Genomic DNA, 18,651 nt, shown 5'->3' with positions numbered 1-18,651 from the left:
AGGTCACTAAGGGGAGAAAGGAAAAAAAATAAATCCCTTGGAAAACAGAACAAAGTACACAGGGAGAAAGGTACCCTTTGCGCCTCAGTGGTCTATAGCACATTTGCCCTCTCTGCCTATAAAGTGATTTAACATTAACCACGTTTCACTCCAGCAGCCGAGCTTTATCTCCTAACCAGTACTCTTTTCTGAATGCTGCCCTGGGAAGGCGAAAGAGCACATCTATACTAAAGAATGGGAAACATACTGCCACAGGCCAGTCAGTGACTTGAGCATTTTGCCTAAGAGGTTTGCTTTCAGCAAGGAGGAAAAACAAAAACAAAAACAAAAACAAAAACCAACATCAGCAGCTTGCATGGTGAACAGCCGCCTGCTTTTTGGCAGACTTTTGCAGTGAGCAGTTCCAGTTGCTGAGTCTCGAGCCCATTCAAGAATTCCGTCTCATAGGAAGTCTTTCAAATATGGTCATCTGATCTTTCCAGCGCTCGCAAATGCACCTGCTGAGAGCCATGACGCTGTACCCCAGCTCCTACGCCTGCTTTCTGGGGGCTCAGTCTGGGGCCGGAGCAGATGAAAAGTACAGGAAAACTACACCTAGCATGGCTGCTGCTGCTGTGGGAGGCCAGGGCCCGGGAGTGGCGGTCATTCCCGCTCCCCACCCAGCTTCCCCGGCACTCTCTCTCCCGGTAGCAGGTAGGAGACTTGGTTTTGTTTGCTGGCTTACCTCGAGGAGGAGGCGGGCTCCTCACCGGGCTTTGCATGGCTGCCCCCCACGGCCTGGTCCTTGCCGCTGGGGTGATAGGCAGTTAGCACAACTCCCTGGGAACTGGAGAGCCAACTCATGGTGAGAGAAGGGGCATAATTTCTGTGATCCTGACACGGAGGGGAATGAAGTTCCCCTCTCTGGCAGGCAACTTGCTCATTAGCATGGGCCAGCTCCTCCCTGGCCAGGGCGGCTGCTCAGAGGGCGGGTCTCCCAGCCTGGGCTTCCTGGCTCTTCTGCTGCAAGCTGTGACTCACAGCATTGTTCAGACCAGGGCAACTACAGCCTGAGTGGCTTCAGCTCAGGGCGGTCAGGTCCGGTTGCCCCTACCCGGGATTATTCTGATCTGCTTAAACTGCTGAACTGCACACTTAACTCAGCAGTGTAAGCACCAGCGTGTTGGTTAGGAAACAGTGGGTTACTGTAGCGCCATTTCCCCCTTCCCAATTTCTGTTTCCATCTGATAATTTCTGCTACTTCATGTAACATGAGTAAGGGCGTTTGTTAACCTCTTCATGCATGGGGTTATGTGAACCACAGCAAAAATCAAGCAGCTGTGACAACCCTGGGCCATATGGCCCACAAGAAGGGCTCTGCAGCTGCTTATAAACGCTCCTTAAAATTACTGTGTGCTCCAGAATCTCTGCTTTTACTTAGGAGCCACCGCCAAGTCTATCACTTGTTTTACTGAAAAATTCTTCGGTACCAGAAAGACACATCTACCAATTCTCTGTTAACTTTTTCCTGAGAATAAAAGTATCATCCACCATTTGCTTGCTATCTACTATGTGTCAGCCTTGTGTGTATTTGCACTTGCATGCTGGTGTGTATAAACACATACACACAGATAGCTGTCATCAACAATGTAAAAAAAACAAAGCTAAGGACAAGGAAAGTGTTGCGGCTACTATAACACAATTACTAAGTGCCAGAAGCTGGATCTGAACTATTCTTTTTCAATAACATTCTGTCTTAAGCAACAAGCTCAAAATTTCGGAAAAATACAAGTTGTTTCTAGATTCTTTCTCCTCTAAAAGTTCCATTCTCTTTGACATCCTTAGGAATCAGAAGTTCTTTATGTTCTACTGAATTAGTCTACCTACCTGAAATTCCTCCTAATCAGGCTTTTGAGTTCATCATTCTCCAAACACTGTTTATTCTCTTCATTACTTGAAACTATGAGGAAAAAAATCCTGTTACATCTGCAGTGAACCCTCATTACAGAAGTCTTCCTTAAAAAGAGATTATTGTGGGGGGCAACCCACTTTCTGGTCCCCCTTCTGTCTCTCAATAAATTGTTCCTACTCTTTAAAAAGAGAGAGATTATTATGTCTCTCTCTGCATGCATTCTCTCCACCTCCACTTCCTTTCTACTCCCATTGCTTCAGCCACTCAGAGCCCTGTAATTAGGTGCTGACTTGTCTTACAGCAGCACTTTTAGCTCTGCTCCTGTCCCTCCTCTGAACTATCTTACACACTGATATTCCACTCCCTGCTACCTTAATGATCTCTTTCCTTGATTAAAAATCCACACTGGCTCCTCATTGCCAAGAGCTTAAACTTCCAAAATGACCCAGGACCATCTGCCTTTCTGCCTCACCTGAATAGGGCTTCCCCTCCTGTCACGTCATTCACTGTTCCCTGAGGTCACCTTGTCCTCCTTCCCCTGCCCTCCTCTCTGACTTAATCTTCCCACCTGCCGGCCTTCCGTGAATACTGACTGGAGAAGGGTTAAGTGAATTCAAAGTGTCCATTTAGATGCTACCACGTTTTAATGGTAAAATTAGCAATATCAGACGAGTGGCTCTCGTGCCCATACCAGCGCTAACCAATGATGAACTGTTCACTAGTTCAGGCAAAATGAAAATGTGCAAGGAAGAAAGAACCAAAAACTAAGTAGATTAGAGTGTACATACTTTGTTTGTATGTGTGTGTAGCACATAATGATTGCATTCCTCATGGGGAGCTGGTGCATGTATATAATACATCTTCATTCTTCTTACTTCCCTTTCCCTTTTCTCCTCCCCCTCCCTCTACATCTTGGTCCCTTCCCATTTCCAAAAGATCTACCTCCCTGTTTCCTACCATCTTTTTTGTTTTTCTCTTCAATTTACTTATACTTTGGGTTTCCCACATAAAAGAATCCGTGTGATATTTAATTAAGTTCATGCCTGGTTCATTTCACTTAACATGGTCTCAAGGTGCATCCATGTTCCTGCAAACAACTCAGATTTATCCTTTATGGGGAAGTAGTACTCCATTGTGTACAAATACCACATTTTATTTATCCATTCGCCAAGTATAGACATACGGGCCACTTACAAGATTTAGCTGCTATAAATTTGGGGATGCACATATCACTGAAATATAATTGCAGTAGGGCCCCTCCCAATGTGTGGGGGCGGGAACTTCTTACAATGTAGCAATATCAGCCTCCGTGTGTGCAGGTGTAGTCCTGACATAACTCTGTAATACAAATCATACCCAACCAGACTGTAAAATGTTAGGAGATGCCCACATAAGGGAGGCAAAGACACAAAGATGATATAAAAGGGTGCAACTACACCATGTTTACAGTCAGCCTTCGGGTACGACTCCACTGAGTCAGTGCTGGCGGGAGCAAAGCTGCTTCTGGGGAAAAAGGCCTCAGTGTCCGATGTCTGTCTCTCTACACAAAAATCCCACAGTATGAGTCTCTCATTCCATTTTAGCCGTTTTGCATAAAGACCATTTTGGAGAATTAAACACTTCTTACTACCTTCCTCAACCATTATAAAAAACCACTGAGAACCTCATGTCCTTGAAGGCATTAATTCTCTCAGCTATTGAGGGCACATCAAAGGATCTAATGTACTTACCTGGGAAAGTCGTTAATTCTCCTCAGAGACACCCTCTTTCTTTATGTAGTTGTGCACTGTGAAATGCAAAATTACAGAACCCGCTACTCTGCAGTTATTGATGGTGTGTCTATACTCTATCTTGTGGCAATTCTTTCCTCCCATGTTTTTCTATTTGTCCCTTCCCCTCCTTTATGTCCTTGAACCTCCTTTTTATCTTCCTTGATTTCTCTTCTACTTTCCCTCCTTCCTCTGTTGTATCTTTAGTCTGGGAGTCTTGCAAGGGACATCACCGTCTGTCACGAATCAGTTCAAGATAAAAGCAAATTTTGTCCACTTGCAACTAAAACAATAATTAAGTTGTATCTTTGCCTAATTATAGTCTCTTCACTTGTTAATGACATTCATAATGTACAGGTTGGAATGGGACTCTTTTATGAGTTCAAAATAATATTTGAATCCAGAGGAACCACACTTTTTAATTTCAGTGAGGCAGAAAATATGATACAAACTGATTTCCACAGCATAGTACATAAAATTTGAATCCTTCTCATTTAATTATCGAGGACATGGAAATCCTCTGGGCCCCTTCTCCCTTTCTGCAGGTCCGCTGGTATTGAATGATTGTAGGATTGTGCCTCACATATAGAAACCCAAGCATATTTCTGGAATTTTGTCACCAATTTATGTCACCAGGGTCGCAAACCTAGCCCTAATATGCCCCCTTAAAAGGCTGTTCTCATTTTTTAGATCCTGAATCTACAAAGCTTTAGCCACAATCGTGCCCTTATTCTATATTAGCCTTTTTGCATAGATCCGCTCTTGTACCCTTTTCTCAGTCATTTTAAACAAATACTGAGAAACTTATGTCCTTGAAGATTTTGATGTTCTAAACTATCGAGAGCATGCCACATACTTTCCTGTTGTGAAACATCTTAAAAAGTAATTAACAACCGCAGGACAGTTCAAACATCCATTTCATTCATTATTCTCTTTAAACAGAGTGTCACAGGAAGGCAAAAGGAAGCTGGCATTTCTGTGCTCAGATAGCTGGGTAAAAATAGGGTGGAGACGGTACAGCAGGGGCTGACAATCTGACAACCATGTTCAAGAATAATGAAAAAAATTTCTCAGGTTCAGTGCAAATACTATCACAGAATTCCTTAACTGCTTTTCGTATTTTGAGATAGAAGCTTACGTAATAATCTGGAATTCTATACGAAAGGCACTAAAATTATGATGAAATCAACATACTTAAAAAAATGTTTTCAGCTCATTTCATTTTTGAGGGAATTAAATAAGGATAATGTATACATTCCTTTAATCTCTATAAGGTAATGTAGAGCCTATCTAGGGACTCAAAACCCTGTGAAAAATGATCTTTCAATCAGCAAAGTTAAAGCCAATTTACAATAATGTTTTAACAAGAGTTTGAGTAAATTAATCATCAATTGTGATGTTAAGGCATTTACCAAATAGATAAAAAGTAGATTTGTAAAGTAGCACTAATGAGGAGAGAGTATTTTACCTCCCTTTTCTGATGTTTTGGCAGGTCTTTGTAGGAATTATGCTTGAAAGTTTGCACATTACCCAATCTGTGCTGAGGAATAAGGACTGAAAAATATCACATGTGCAGAATCTAAACCTACTTCCTAGGAAATCGCACTCATTACTAATTCTATCTGAAGCAACGAGGAATAAAGCTTTCCGCCTTCTCTGGACAACTCTAAAGGTTTCTGCGTTATTATCAGTTATTTTCTTAACTGTTCCTCCAGGGAAAAAATATGAGCCATGCTTGGAATAATGTGCAACTGCTATAGCCAGAGGCTAACTTAGGCTTCTTGGCAAACACATAGAAAGAAATATTTTTATGGTTAGAGAGTTTATTACCAATAAATAACAACTGCTAATATTTGAGTGCTTACTCTTGCTAGACATGGCCCATATGGACTCTCATTTAATCAGAAACTCAAGAAATATTAGAATGATGTCTACTTTAGAGATGAGGAATTTGACAGCACCTAGCTAGTGGGACATGTAAGCCTCGGTTTCTATGACCATTGGGCCTGAGCACTTAAACATTATTAAGGTCACAGTTATCTTGAATGACACTATTTCACTTATGAAAAAAACTAGATGAATAGCTAACAAGGTTAATAATCTATAGGAAATTTAAAATGGTTAACTAAATGGAATATTGATGTTAATGAAGTATTTTGGAGACCCACATATATACACTGGTTTCTTTTCTGATAGCTTGCAACTTCTTTTTATGTCAAATTAATTACTAGAGAAGGGTGGCAGAGAAAACATAGCACTCTCACAGGCTGTCGACATGATACCTTTCCATCTAAAATTGTTTCTGCTGACATGAAATGAAACAAAAGTACTCTGGCCATCATAATTAGGAATATCCTTTATTCTTTAATATCAGACTATTAAAGATTAGGTTTCTGGACCCGGAAGCTTATAGAATTTGTTAACCACAGGGCCTTAGTATTTGTCCACCATAGAAGCCTCAGTAAGAACAAACTTGTGAAGGTTCAACTTCATTCAACTTTGTAGGAAATCCACCCATTACACCAAGACTAGCCCAAACTAGACACTGTTCAAGGAAAGAAAGTACAAAGACCCTAATTGTTCCTCATTACTGGCTACAGTGAGACCCATGTAGCAAACATTTGAAACTGGAAGCACAAAGCCAGGAAGAACATTCTGGAAAGGGAGAATTTTCCTTTTTGAAGAATCTAAAATTGTGTCTCTACTTAGATTTGTCCAAATATAAAAGTCTTGGCCTGAAGTGGATTATGAAGGATATTCACCTTCTTGCCACATTAAAAACAAAAAAAACATTGTGATGGAGAAAACGTGGTAACATTGCCAAGCAAAGCAAAACAATGACTTAATTTGTGACCTGGACAAACGTAAGTGGAATGAAGGTCGATCTGATGTTTCAGTTTCGAACACAGTTATTGTATTATCCTTGACCAAAATACTTGATGAAACTGTACAAAGAGATCCTATCAAAAAGAATTTCTGACCGTGAACCTTTTGAGAAATTTCTAATGCTAGAAATATCCTCAGAAATGGAGAAGCAAAATTTGCCTGGAATAAAAAAATCCTAGCATTCTCCTCACAGATGGAGCACCTCAGATCTTCACCAGCGCACCTAGTTTTGTTTTTCTAGGAAGGAGAAAAGATTCACACCTCATCATGGGTCAGCGCTCTGTACAAGTGTGCACACTGTTGGCAAAAACCCTACCCGAGGGCCACGTAAGCAGTCCTCATCAGAGCTTGAGCCTAAGGACTTTTCAAAACCGGGCATCAAGAGACATGGAAAATGTTAGTGACCTCCTGTATGACACAGCACTTCACTAGTTTTCTAGAGTATGCCTAAATATCTGACTGCACTTCTTGGAGAAGTTTCTGTTTTTAAGAAAATAGAAGAATTTAACAGAGGTAGGACTTGGCTTATTTAAAAGTAATTCGAATTGGCCCATTGAATGAGTAAATCTTTTCATATTTAAAGATACCCACAAAAGGCAGAATTGATTTGTACAAGCAGGCATGCCAGCCAAGGTTGAAAACTGAAATACTAGACAAATTTTTGAATTCCATGGTTTGAACGTCACAGTTGTAACCTGGTGTGGGGAGGAACAACTCCTCATTATATCTCTGCAAGCAAACATCTCAGAACCCTTTCGCAAGTCTGCTTCTCCTCAGACAAGTGGGAGAGGAATGGTTCTTGCCTTCCTGACACAACTTCAACTCAAGGATGTTGAGGATTCTAGATTGGGCAGGCCTGACACAGGCCTATCTGTGCCCAGAGGCACATGTTCTGTGGTTTCCAACTTCCTTGTCACTGTAGACCTCTGAGGAGTAGGGTTTTCAGCAATTCTTGCCATCAAAATGAGAGCATAATAATTATGTATGAAAGAAAAACAGCTTTGTATTAAAAGTTATTTTGGAGTATTTACTTTGTCATCCGATCTTCTGTTTACTGAGAATAACATTTTAACCTTCTTTCTTAAATAAGCAAGCCATAGTTCATTTTTTAAAAGTGATACCATATTCCCTCTATTCTAAGAAATAAATTTTAACACGCTTGAAATAAGTCTATACCCTAAAACACTGTATTTGACATGCTAGCAAGACCTTTATTTACCAAAAAGTCATTAAACTTGATTCATCTTACAATTACAGCAACAAAGAATCAAGGAAATATTCTATTTCTCCAAAATTTTAATATCATTGAGTCATGTCACTGGTTACATATTCTATATCTGAAAGAATTTCCAGTGAAATTAGTAGATTTATCCAAAATTTGAAGTAGTCTTTTATTCTGATCTAGTTTTGAATCAGAAGCCCTAAGTTTCAACAGATTCTCCCTGGGCCTCCAGAAAAGATGAAGAACCATAGTTCTAGAGATAGGCCTACTTTTCACCCAAATGCCACAGTAGGCTGCACAGCATGCTATGCATACTATGCATACCTTACCCTCATCATGAAACATCTCCTAAAATAATATCCTAGTCCTAAAACAGTCTCTGCACCTGAAATACACTGTGAAAATATCTGAAAAGGTTATTTTCCTGCATTCTACTTAATAACTTGGCTAATTTGGTACAAGGGCTTAGCAAATACTGCTATAATCATGACAATCTTAGCCTTCTGACATTATAAAATACTCAAAATTATAAGGTTGGGACTATCTAAAACTTGTCTGTCTAGCCCAAACTACTTTTTTCAATAGAAGCAGCTGCTAAGGAAAGAAAGGTTAGAGAATAGCTGATCAAATGGTGACAGAGCCAAGACTGAGAAAAACATTACATGCTGACACCAAAAATACCTTCTTGGAGTAAAACTGCTCAAGTTCACAGACAACCTCAACCCAGTACCTGGCTCAACTGAAATATCTAAGAACTTACATGAGACTCTTACAAATCACTCCTAAATAACATCTTCAAAATTCCAATGCCACCCTAAACTCCTGCAAACTAATAAATCTCTCAGAAGACTGTTTACAATTCAAACACAAAAAAAATTAAATTCCATTACAAAGAGTAAAAAATATAGATTATTTCCCATCAACCTGTCTTCTCAGTAACAATATTTCAACTTTGTATTTTTCCTTAAAAGTGTCTAAGATATATTTTTCTTTCTCAATAATGAAATTACATGTCTAATATCAGATATGTCACTTTCCTGCAGGTAAAGATTAATAAGTATCAATAAACATAATAAAATTCCACCAGTCACCATGCTTCCAAGCACATTATGGTGCATTTTACATGGACATGAAATACACTCACACACTAGAGACTAGATATATTCATAAACAATAGCTTTTATCACAAATTGGCGTGAGAGAAGAAAAGCAGGAAGCTTTGGTTTGACAAGGGTAGATTATTTCCTCAGACTTTTAACACACGAGTTATAACATATTGCCTCTTCCACTTAAACAGAAGTAGTTCTTACAATTTTTCCAGAAGGTGACTGTAACCTTCCAAGTCTGAGTTTAAATCTAACACTCTGATGTTCTGGGAAATTTATATTGCTGTAAGTTATCAAGGATTCAAATCAAGGCAATAGAGCCACATTTTCGGCCATGAAAATCAGACATATATCAGAATTCTCCCCTGTAAGTCTGTCCAGCTCAAAAGCAATATTTGTCTTAACCTTGCAAAGATCATCAAAATAGAACTGTGAACAAAATGAATACATCACTGGGAGAAAACAAAGTGGAATGCACAGAGTCCTCTTCAATTTCCTTTCCTTTAAAAGAGAGTACCTTTACATTATGTTGTGCAGCCTACTGGGAACATTCACGTATTAGAGAAATGTAAAAGGAAATTTAGTAGATTCACCCTCAGACATTTTTAAAGGACTTTTTCAAAGGTTTCAGTCCAGAGAAAAAAATTCTACGACCTCAATGTGGATGAGAGGTATAAAATGAATCCATCAGAGACTCTTCCATTGATCCAAGAGCAGATACCAGGCCCCAGCAAAAGCCTCAGTGGGCTGCTTTGATGGGCACTAGCAGGCTGGCTTTTTAAAAAGCAAAGAATTCCCTATCAGCCCGTGGTGCTATTAAAGTCACATGTGGGCTCATTCTACACAGTCCCTGACTCCCTCCTAGCAAATACCAGGGAGAGAAAGGTTCAAGGGACTCACATACAACCAACACTCAAACCTTCATTTTCAGTCAAGATGGACAAATGTATGTCCATTGATAACATCAAACATGAGATCATAAATGCAAAAATAAATACAGAAAAATATACCTCAATACAGAGGGAACATCTGAAAAGAAGTGGGGCAGTCCAAGGGCTGTTCACGGGTACACAACATAGCAGTGTGCATCCATGGTTTCCCCCAGGCTTTCCATAGGAACCATTTACTATTTTATAACTAGAGAAAATGCTGATAAACAAACATTTGGAGGACAGTGGGATTTCAGGGCTTTCTACAGGACCCGGAACTAAGACAGATTCTAACACACAGATTCTGGTCAACCATTTACAGAAGCCAGGGTATGTCCCCAGTCAAAGTGCTGTGTTGCTACATAAAAGAAGTAAGCACTAGTGCTCTGTGTCATAGCACAACAACAATGTATTCGCACTGTATTATGCATACATTTTATAAAGAACTAGAACAGAGGAACTTGAAGTTTCCTAACACAAAGAAATGTATGTGTTTAAGAGATGGGCATGTTGATTACACTGATTTGCTCATCATGTACCCTGTGTACATATCACTTCTTGGCCTTTTGGCTAAGACCAAGTGTGCATTGTGTACCGGTCCCATTACACTGTACCCTGTAAATGTAGACAATTACTATTTAACATCAACTTTAAAAAGTTCTATGAAGGATCCAAGATGGTAAAGGGGAAGCAGATTCAGAAATTCCACATAAAAGTACGTAAGTGCGTGTTAGAGATTTCTTGTGCCTTGCAAGTATTCAGTCTGTGTTCCACCTGCTGTGGGAAACAGCCCAAGGTGAGCAGGAGGCAGCAGTGATAGAATCACATCTCTGCAAAGAAGAGCATGATGCCTGGCTGTGAGGAGCACGGCTGGAGGCAGAGCAGGGAAGAGAGATCAGGCTCGCAGTGCGCCGGAACCTGACGGCCTCCACTTCTCCCCTGCATCCATGCTCCACACAGCAGGGTCCAACGCCGAGACTTTGTGACAACGCATTCTTCAGGGCCCTGCAGAATGTGGAAGTGCAGATGGGAGGAGCCCCAAATCATCCCTTCTAACCTAGATGAATGCTGATGTCGAACCAAGGGTGAGAGGACAGGCCTGATGGTGACAGCCTCAAGCAACTGTGCTCAAGAAGGACCAAGAAGACAGGTGAAGAAAAGTGTTGAAAACTCCTTTCGTACTTAAAATCTTCACTCTCTCTAGCCATTCCTCCCGGACAACTGATCGTCCTGAATCTACAACACTGATGAGTCCTTGATATAGCTCCATTTCCACACTAGGAGTCCCCCATAAGACCACTGAATTTCAAAACTGGTTTAATTTTTAAATCAAGGGTAAAGGGTTCAAGAGGGTAGAAGAAGAACAACCAGAAAGATGAACTTACCAAGCAACTATGAGGTTTCAGGTGTTTGCTACATCCTTTAAAAACATTTTCTTTCTCCTTTTGACATACAGGGTTAAAAAAATCTTCAAGGTGCTTTGGTGACTTAATTGCCCAATATTACACAGTTAAGCCTTGGCAGTCTGGAAACAAGTGAGGCTTTTACATTTAAGTTTAATGATCATTTATTAAATAAATAAGCCTATTTCCTTGTTACTTCTTTTGCAAACTAAAAATGAAATTACTAGATTAAAAAATGTTAAGGCTAAAACAAATCTCATGTTTAAAATGCTTCAGGTGAGGGCGCAGGGTTTGAAAGATGGCGGATGATGTGGACCAGCAACAAACCACCAACACTGTAGAGGAGCTGCTGGATCTCATCAGACTCAGCCTGGATGAGCAAATCTATGTGAAATGAGAAATGACTGGGAGCTTTGAGGCAGACTATATGCTTATGATCAGCATTTAAATATGATACTGGGAGACGTGGAAGAAACTGTGACTACTATAGAAATTGATGAAGAGACATATGAAGAGATATACAAATCAACAAAACGGAACATCCCGATGCTCTTTGTCCAGGGAGACGGTGCTGTGCTAGTTGCCCCTCCACGAAGAGTTGGCTGAAATGGAGAATCTGTCCTGTGTGGAAACAGTTGCCTCTTTAACTGCACAAGACATTCAGAGGACAAGGCTGCACACACACTGCTACTGAGAAATAGCCAGGGGATTTATTGACCCCTGAAATGAGTTGATTTGCAAATACCTTACAACATTTGAAGCTAAGTAGCATTTTTGCTTTTCTTTTAGCCTTCCACTAAACATGTTCACCAAGGTGCTGGACTCTTTCCCAGGAGTTGATTTGCTCTTTACATTAAACTCAATGTTTCCTTTTTAATTTAAAAAAAATAAAATAAAATGCTTCAGGCTAGATCAAAAAATTATAGAAAGTATCCCAGTACCTCCCCATAACTCCTCCACTGCCTGTGGTTCTGCCCTAGCATAATATGGATAACTTGTTTTAGGATTTGCACCAAGCTCTGAAGTTCTAATAGTGAGCTCTACTTTCTCTAGAAAGCCATTGTCACAGTGTTGCTCTATCCAAGCAACAGAACAGCATGAACTGATTTATGGATCAAATGTTTTTAGACATTTGGTTTATGCCTTCATGAACCCATTTTCTGCAAACAATGAGACAAGAAAACATCTGCTCCCCAAAATGCTGAGCCAGGTGATATAATATCCTTTTCCCTCTTCCTTTTCCTCTGCTTTAAATAGAGGCCCATCCTTGTTTACAGGATGAGGGCAAGAGGTAAAGTTCTTTCCAGAAAGGATGCAGGGTATGATATTGTTATCAGCGTATTGTGTAGAGTCCTTACCTTGGCTGCCCAAGGAGATTTATCAAGAAAAGAGTAGCTAAGTTCTCACCTCTGTGAGTGTCTAACTGTGAGGACCCTCCTGGAGCCCTGAAGGGCGTTCTATAACCGAGGGCTCCTAGCTCATTTACACCACTAAACTTGTTTCCAAATGAGAAAGTGACATATTCCTACCTAACCAGCTGTTCTAAGACACAAAAAAGCTGATGAGGCCATAGGGGGAAAAAAGAATAGGCATCCACTGGATTTTATTCATTGAATGTCTGCATACACAGAACCCTAATAGCAATGTCTTTTTTGCTTTTGTTTTTTTTTTGGTACCGGGGATCAAACTTGGGTCCTTGCGCTTGCACAGCAGTCAGCAAAACCACTGAGCTAAATCCCTGGCCCTCCTAATAGCAATGTTTTATTCCCATCATACACATAAAAACACTGCCACTCAAAGATTAGTGGGAGAGAAAACTGTGCTCAAATTTAAAGTAAGGTGGAAAAAAAAAGGCAGACACAGTACTCAGAATAAAATTTCTTTGATCCAAAAATCCATGCTTTTCCCATCATTCCACCCTGTGTATAAGGCACCATAGGCTTTATTAAGGTGAACTTGGCCTTGTTACTGTACCTTGCCAAACCTAAGGATTTATCCTTCATCAGACCCTCCAGTCATTAAAGCTCCAGTAAAGAAAAAATGCCGTCAATATGATTATGACCACCACCAACAGTGAGCTGCACCCAGTTTCAGAAATTTAATGTGAATGAAACACAATCTTAGAATCAACTAAATACAGAAAAAAGATCAATATGACTATTTTTTAAATTTCACCAAAGAGTTATAAATTTGGCTCTGTTAAGATTTACTGAGTATTTTAACAAATGTCTTTAACAAATGACATTGATCTTTATTCGGCCAATATTCATACATTTATTTAACCTCTATTTGCACTGCCCTGACCCTCAAGGACAAGAGATATGTGATGAATAAGAAGCAATAAAGTGTCATGGTGACAAGGATAGGAGACTGGAAAAGTAAGAGAAGGTACAGAAAACAGAGCAATCTTTTCATGATGAACTCAAATATCAAATTAGTTGTAAGTACCTCATTTTTCATACAAATAACTGACTTAGCATGAAAACCCCTATTCCAGACTTCTCTGTTCACCCTTAGAAGACTTCCTGGACTGTGGTGTGGTAGCTCAGGGCTGAAGTGCCCCAGCACTGAGGCAGGGTATCTAGAGTTCAAGGTCAGTCTGGACAACTTAGAGAGTTCAAGGCTGGCCTGGATTACATAGTGAGATCCTGCTTACACACACACACACACACACACACACACACACGCAAGGACTCACTGCTTCCTTAGAGCAGCACAGTCTCAGCAATAAGGGATGATTTCACCAGAACTTTCCCAATCCTGAATTCCTGAAGCTTTGCATGTCACCACCTCTACCTGCCATGTTCCCTGGCTTGGTCTTGGGACTCCTGGCCACACTCTGAGATTGTGTTTTGATGACCTGCACTCCAGTGTTTTCAGGACAAGTTTGTGCATTTTCTAGGTGTTCACATGAATCCCTGAGGCAGACCCTGAGACCTCATTACATGCTCTGGATCACTTAACAAGGGCTCATTTATTCAAGATTTGTGTTTCGCACCTGCCGGTTAGCTTACTGTGACATTACATACTTCTGCTACAGTTTCTTGCATTCTCATGTATTCTTATTCTTCCCGTCCCCTCCCCTGGGATTAAACCCAAAGTATTGTGCATGCTAAGCAGGTACTCTGCCACTGTGCTGCACTGCCAGCCCACCATCATTCACTTTTGAAAATCAAAGCCACTTACTTGTCCCACTAATTATCAAAAGAAGATAATCTCCTGCTACCTTTTTGATAGGTATGGAACTTTCTCTTAACTCTTCATTTGCTGGATTAACATGAGGTCATTGTGTTAGTTTTAAAATGTCATAAAGAATGCCAATTCATTTGTTTATTGTTCATAAACATAAAGAATGCCAATTCATTTGTTTATTGTTCATAAAGAATGCCAATTCATTTGTTTATTGTTCATAAAGAATGCCAATTCATTTGTTTATTGTTCTATGAAGATGTGTTCCTTGGCCACCCATCAGTTTATTTATTCAGCAAATACCTCTGACATACTACCTACCGATGCCAGGAACTGCCTTTGTCAATAGTAACATACTGGTGAATAAGATGAAAGAATGCACTTACAAAAGCTAGTTTGCCTAAATTCTTACAACTCTTGGTTGAGAAAATGCATTAAAGTGCCAATTAAATGCATCTCTGTCCTATTTTTTGTTTCTATTATCTCTATCCATCCTTCCCTTCACTTCTATTTGACATATGAAGACACTGTTTGCTTAGTCAGAAAGATTAAGCAAATTATAAGCAGTAGAGCTAGGAGGGTTTGGAGTTGATCCTATGGTTTACATCGATCTCATGGTTTACTAAGGCTAACTGCTCATAACATCTATTCTGAAATGGGTGCATTAGCATGGTTAGAAGTTCCAGTCTCAGGCTGGTTTGTGTTCTGTCAGTTTGAGTATTGCTGTCATTAGTGGAGCCTCAGACCATATTGTGCAAGCAGCAAGAACTACAGTACTCCAGATACGCTTAAGTCTGTCTATTAAGTAGGCAGACAAGATGTCTGGATGTCTATTTATACCTAAGGAAAGACCGTGGATCCATATTTTAATCATACAGTGCTCCATACATTGTCTCTATAGTTAACTAGCCTTACCCTTGTAAGGGAAACATTAGCCTATTAATATTTCTCAGACTTTGTAGGTGCTGAGATTATACTGTTGTCATTGGAATCTTGCTACACTGGCCCATGACAAAGGTGGTACACTCTTACACTGAGTCAACAACTGTTCCCAATTACTCAATCACCTTGGGTCAAAGCCAACTATGTGGTGAAGCTCTTGCCTAGTAGCTTACTGTCCTTCTCTTTGCTCTGTCTCACTGTAAGCGGGGTTTGGATTGTTCTTTTAGGTCTTTAAATGAGTACTGCCAATGTACATACATGGCTTGGCATTCTACCAAATGAAAGCCTTTGTCACAGGGGAGAACTAGCTATTCACTTACATCTCCCCGAGACATCCTCTAGGAAGGTCCAATTACTGAAATATGAACAGCACTTCAATGTATGATCATTTCTGAGAGATGATGTCCTCAGAATAGTCTGGCTCTCCATTCTACCACTGTCATATTAGATGTACACTTTTCCTCTCCATACACAGATATACAAAGGTGATTCGAAGATCCGTGTGAATGTTTAATTTTTTTTTAAAGTTCTACAGTAAAAGACACATTGCCAAGAAGGATGATGTGTATTCACAGTGAGCAGAAGTATTTTGAGGAGTTTGATGAGGATTGATGGCAAATATATCTTTTACTGTAATAAAGTTTTTAATTTAAACTTTCAGCATATTTCTTGATCACTGTTCATTGATCAAACTTCCTCAGCAATTTCTGTCATATGAAATATTATGCTGTGTCCTCATCCACCTTATTTACCACATCTGGCACTGTGCTACTTCTGGCTTCCCCAAAGTCAAAATGACCATGAAAGGTACATGTTTTAAATTGATTTAGGACATCAAGGCAGCCACGACAGTGCAACTGAGACACTCATGAAGGAGGGCTTCCAGAACTACTTCAGAAAGTGGCCAGAATGAGGGATAAATATGTTCGAGGTACAGGGGCTGGGGTATTTTGAAGGGGATTAACGGCAAAGTGTAATACTGTAATAAACATTTTTAAAGTCACTGTTTTTAGTACATCTTGTATGGACTTTACAGAACTTATGGGCAGAAAGTTCCAGCCATCCCCCTTCTCTCAATATAACAGCCAGCACACAATTGCTCAATGGTGTATGTTGCCAAAGCAAATGCCACTGATCTGGCCAAAGGCACAAGGACTGCAGGGACCCTGCTTCCCCGAGGAAGGAGGTTATTGACTGGTTGGTACAAAACCTGAAGTGGTGCACAGTAAATCTGCAAGAAGAGTTCATTGACTGGTAGGATAAATGCTGGAAGTCTGTGGGAAGAATAGGCTGTTTCTCTGAATCAGTCCTTGTAAATGCAACCCTGTATCACCTGTGAAGGGAAAGGAACACCAGGTCCACATTCTGGAACAGGAAGGAAAATAATTATTTCCACTCTCTTTTATCCCCTCTCTCTCAAAGAAACCAGAATCACTATCACGTCAGCATGGACTACTCTGTCCATAGTCACAACCCATCTTCGTTTTACTTACTGAGCTTCAGAATACGATAAAAACACATCAAGAACATAAAGTCCACAGCACTGCATGAAATTACCACTTTCATCACTAATCAACAACTATAATTAAGCCTAATTATAAATTACAAGGATCTAATTTTAGAAGACCTTTGCTGTATAAGTCCTAGACATTTGAAGCGTTATTAACTTAGCTACTTGAAATTATTCCAGGGCTGGAAGCAGCCTTTGTGCATTCTTGCCTAGGAATGGCCCCACCATTAGAGTCTTTTCCTCAGGCCTTTAGGGGCAGGGGCAGGAAACCATTTGGTACAAGTTGAGCAGCTCCAAAAAGGTGTCTCTATGCCCTCTGCCCAAATCTTTCTTCTTCTGACGCCTGAACCTTCCTCTTGGATTTCAGTTTCTGTCTTAGTCATTCTCCTGAGGAGCTGCTCACAGGAGATGAGGTGAATACAAATCCCAAAAGTTTAACAAAGACAAGGAGATCTCTAAGCTAGGCAAGACTCTTGAACAACTTTGTCCCAAATACACAAAGGCACACCAGAGGGTGTAACGTCTTATTTCTAGCTTTGTACCACCATCGATTGTGTTTCCGTGGGGTTTGGAACATATTCAGCTGGAACTGAAATGACAAAAGTATCATCTTTGCCAAACAGTAAAAGGACTGACATCAAAAAAGGGGAGAGCCACTGTGGTCATTTGAAGGCTGCTGATGGATGGCATCCTGCTGGGTTTTCTGAATTATGAATTCTGAACTTTGGAAGCCCTGCACCCCTTTCTCCTCCCATGATGGGTCTGTGATGTATTTATGGCATGCATTTCAGTGATGGGGGGCTGGCCCTTTAGGTATGACAGTGACCACCATCAGCTGATTAAGGGGCCAAACATCCCAACCTTGGGAGGTGTGGGGCATCCAAGGAGGGTGAATAGCAAGAGAAACCAGGGGGAAAGTCTGCTCCTCTCACCTCTACCTCCTTGAAGGCTTCTGACAGGGAACTGCAGATCACTAAGGAGCTGGTCATGTCTCCCGGAACATGGGCAGTGGTCGTAATGATCAGCTGTTCCTGACCATCACAGGATGCTGAGCATTCATCAGATGCAACTGGGATGTGGACAGCCTAGCAGGGACTTGCTCTGGAAGAGACAGCTAGGAGTAGGGGTTTATCTTTTCTGTTCAGGATTGCCTTTATCTCAAAGGATATCTGCAGCACATAGCATGAGACAGTGGGTGTGCCAGGACACTGCAGAATACAGTCAGCATAGTGCCTGCCACACTGACCCTCGCCTGCTGCAGCCCGAGGGGGAGCCCATCCTCAACGGCAGGCTCTCACATCCACCCACCTCCAGTCAGGGAGGAGCAGTTTCCCCGGTGCTGGGTGAAGGCTGCTGCTGCCCAGGATCCTGGCTTCCAGATCCGGTGCTCTGGGAAGCTAATCAGTTCTGTAACTCTGTGTGCACTAACTTTTTTATGCCTCCATTTCCTCAGGAAACCATGTAAGGGTTGGATTGTACGGGTGTTGGATGCCTTCTGGTCTTGTTGATCATCTAAATCGCCCAAAGGGTACCATTCATTACATTTGTTCACTGTGTGTCATGCCCCTTTTCTAGTGCTTTTCACACATATACTTTAACCCTTACACAATAGGAGAAGACATCATCCCCATTTTACAGGAAAAAAAAAAAAAGACAAATCCCAGCACTGTGGGAGGCTGAGACAGGAAGATTTCGAGTTCCAGCTCAGCCTGGGCAACTTAGTGGATTGAGAAAAACCATATTTCAAAATAAAAAATAATATATAGGTCAGTGTGAAGGCCGTGGGCTCAAAGCCCAGTACCTG

At 40.8% G+C, this 18,651-nt stretch overlaps 1 protein-coding gene and 1 pseudogene across 4 annotated transcripts in view; one reads left to right on the top strand and one right to left on the bottom strand.

Moving 5' to 3' along the window:
* Arhgap18 (Rho GTPase activating protein 18) overlaps window positions 1-18,651 on the bottom strand; it is a 173,027-nt gene that overhangs the window by 116,179 nt on the left and 38,197 nt on the right. Inside the window, exon 1 of one of the 3 annotated variants that reach the window (XM_004845968.4) lies at window positions 725-964. The exons of the other annotated variants lie outside the window; for them this stretch is intronic. Within the exon in view, the coding sequence (XP_004846025.2) occupies window positions 725-843 (119 nt within the window). The 5' untranslated portion in view covers window positions 844-964. Of the gene's footprint in view, window positions 1-724; window positions 965-18,651 lie in introns of those variants that run through there. 3 annotated transcript variants of the gene reach the window in all.
* LOC147824252 (U6 snRNA-associated Sm-like protein LSm3 pseudogene) lies at window positions 54-18,619 on the top strand (annotated as a pseudogene). The gene is made up of 2 exons (XR_015442633.1): window positions 54-693; window positions 5,153-18,619. The product of XR_015442633.1 is annotated as a U6 snRNA-associated Sm-like protein LSm3 pseudogene (transcript).

This window comes from Heterocephalus glaber, unplaced genomic scaffold (genome assembly GCF_053883595.1).
Source record: "Heterocephalus glaber isolate CG9 unplaced genomic scaffold, H.glaber_assembly_v1.0 deba00001550, whole genome shotgun sequence".
NCBI lineage: Eukaryota > Metazoa > Chordata > Mammalia > Rodentia > Bathyergidae > Heterocephalus > Heterocephalus glaber.
This window is presented reverse-complemented; position numbering and strand designations above follow the sequence as displayed.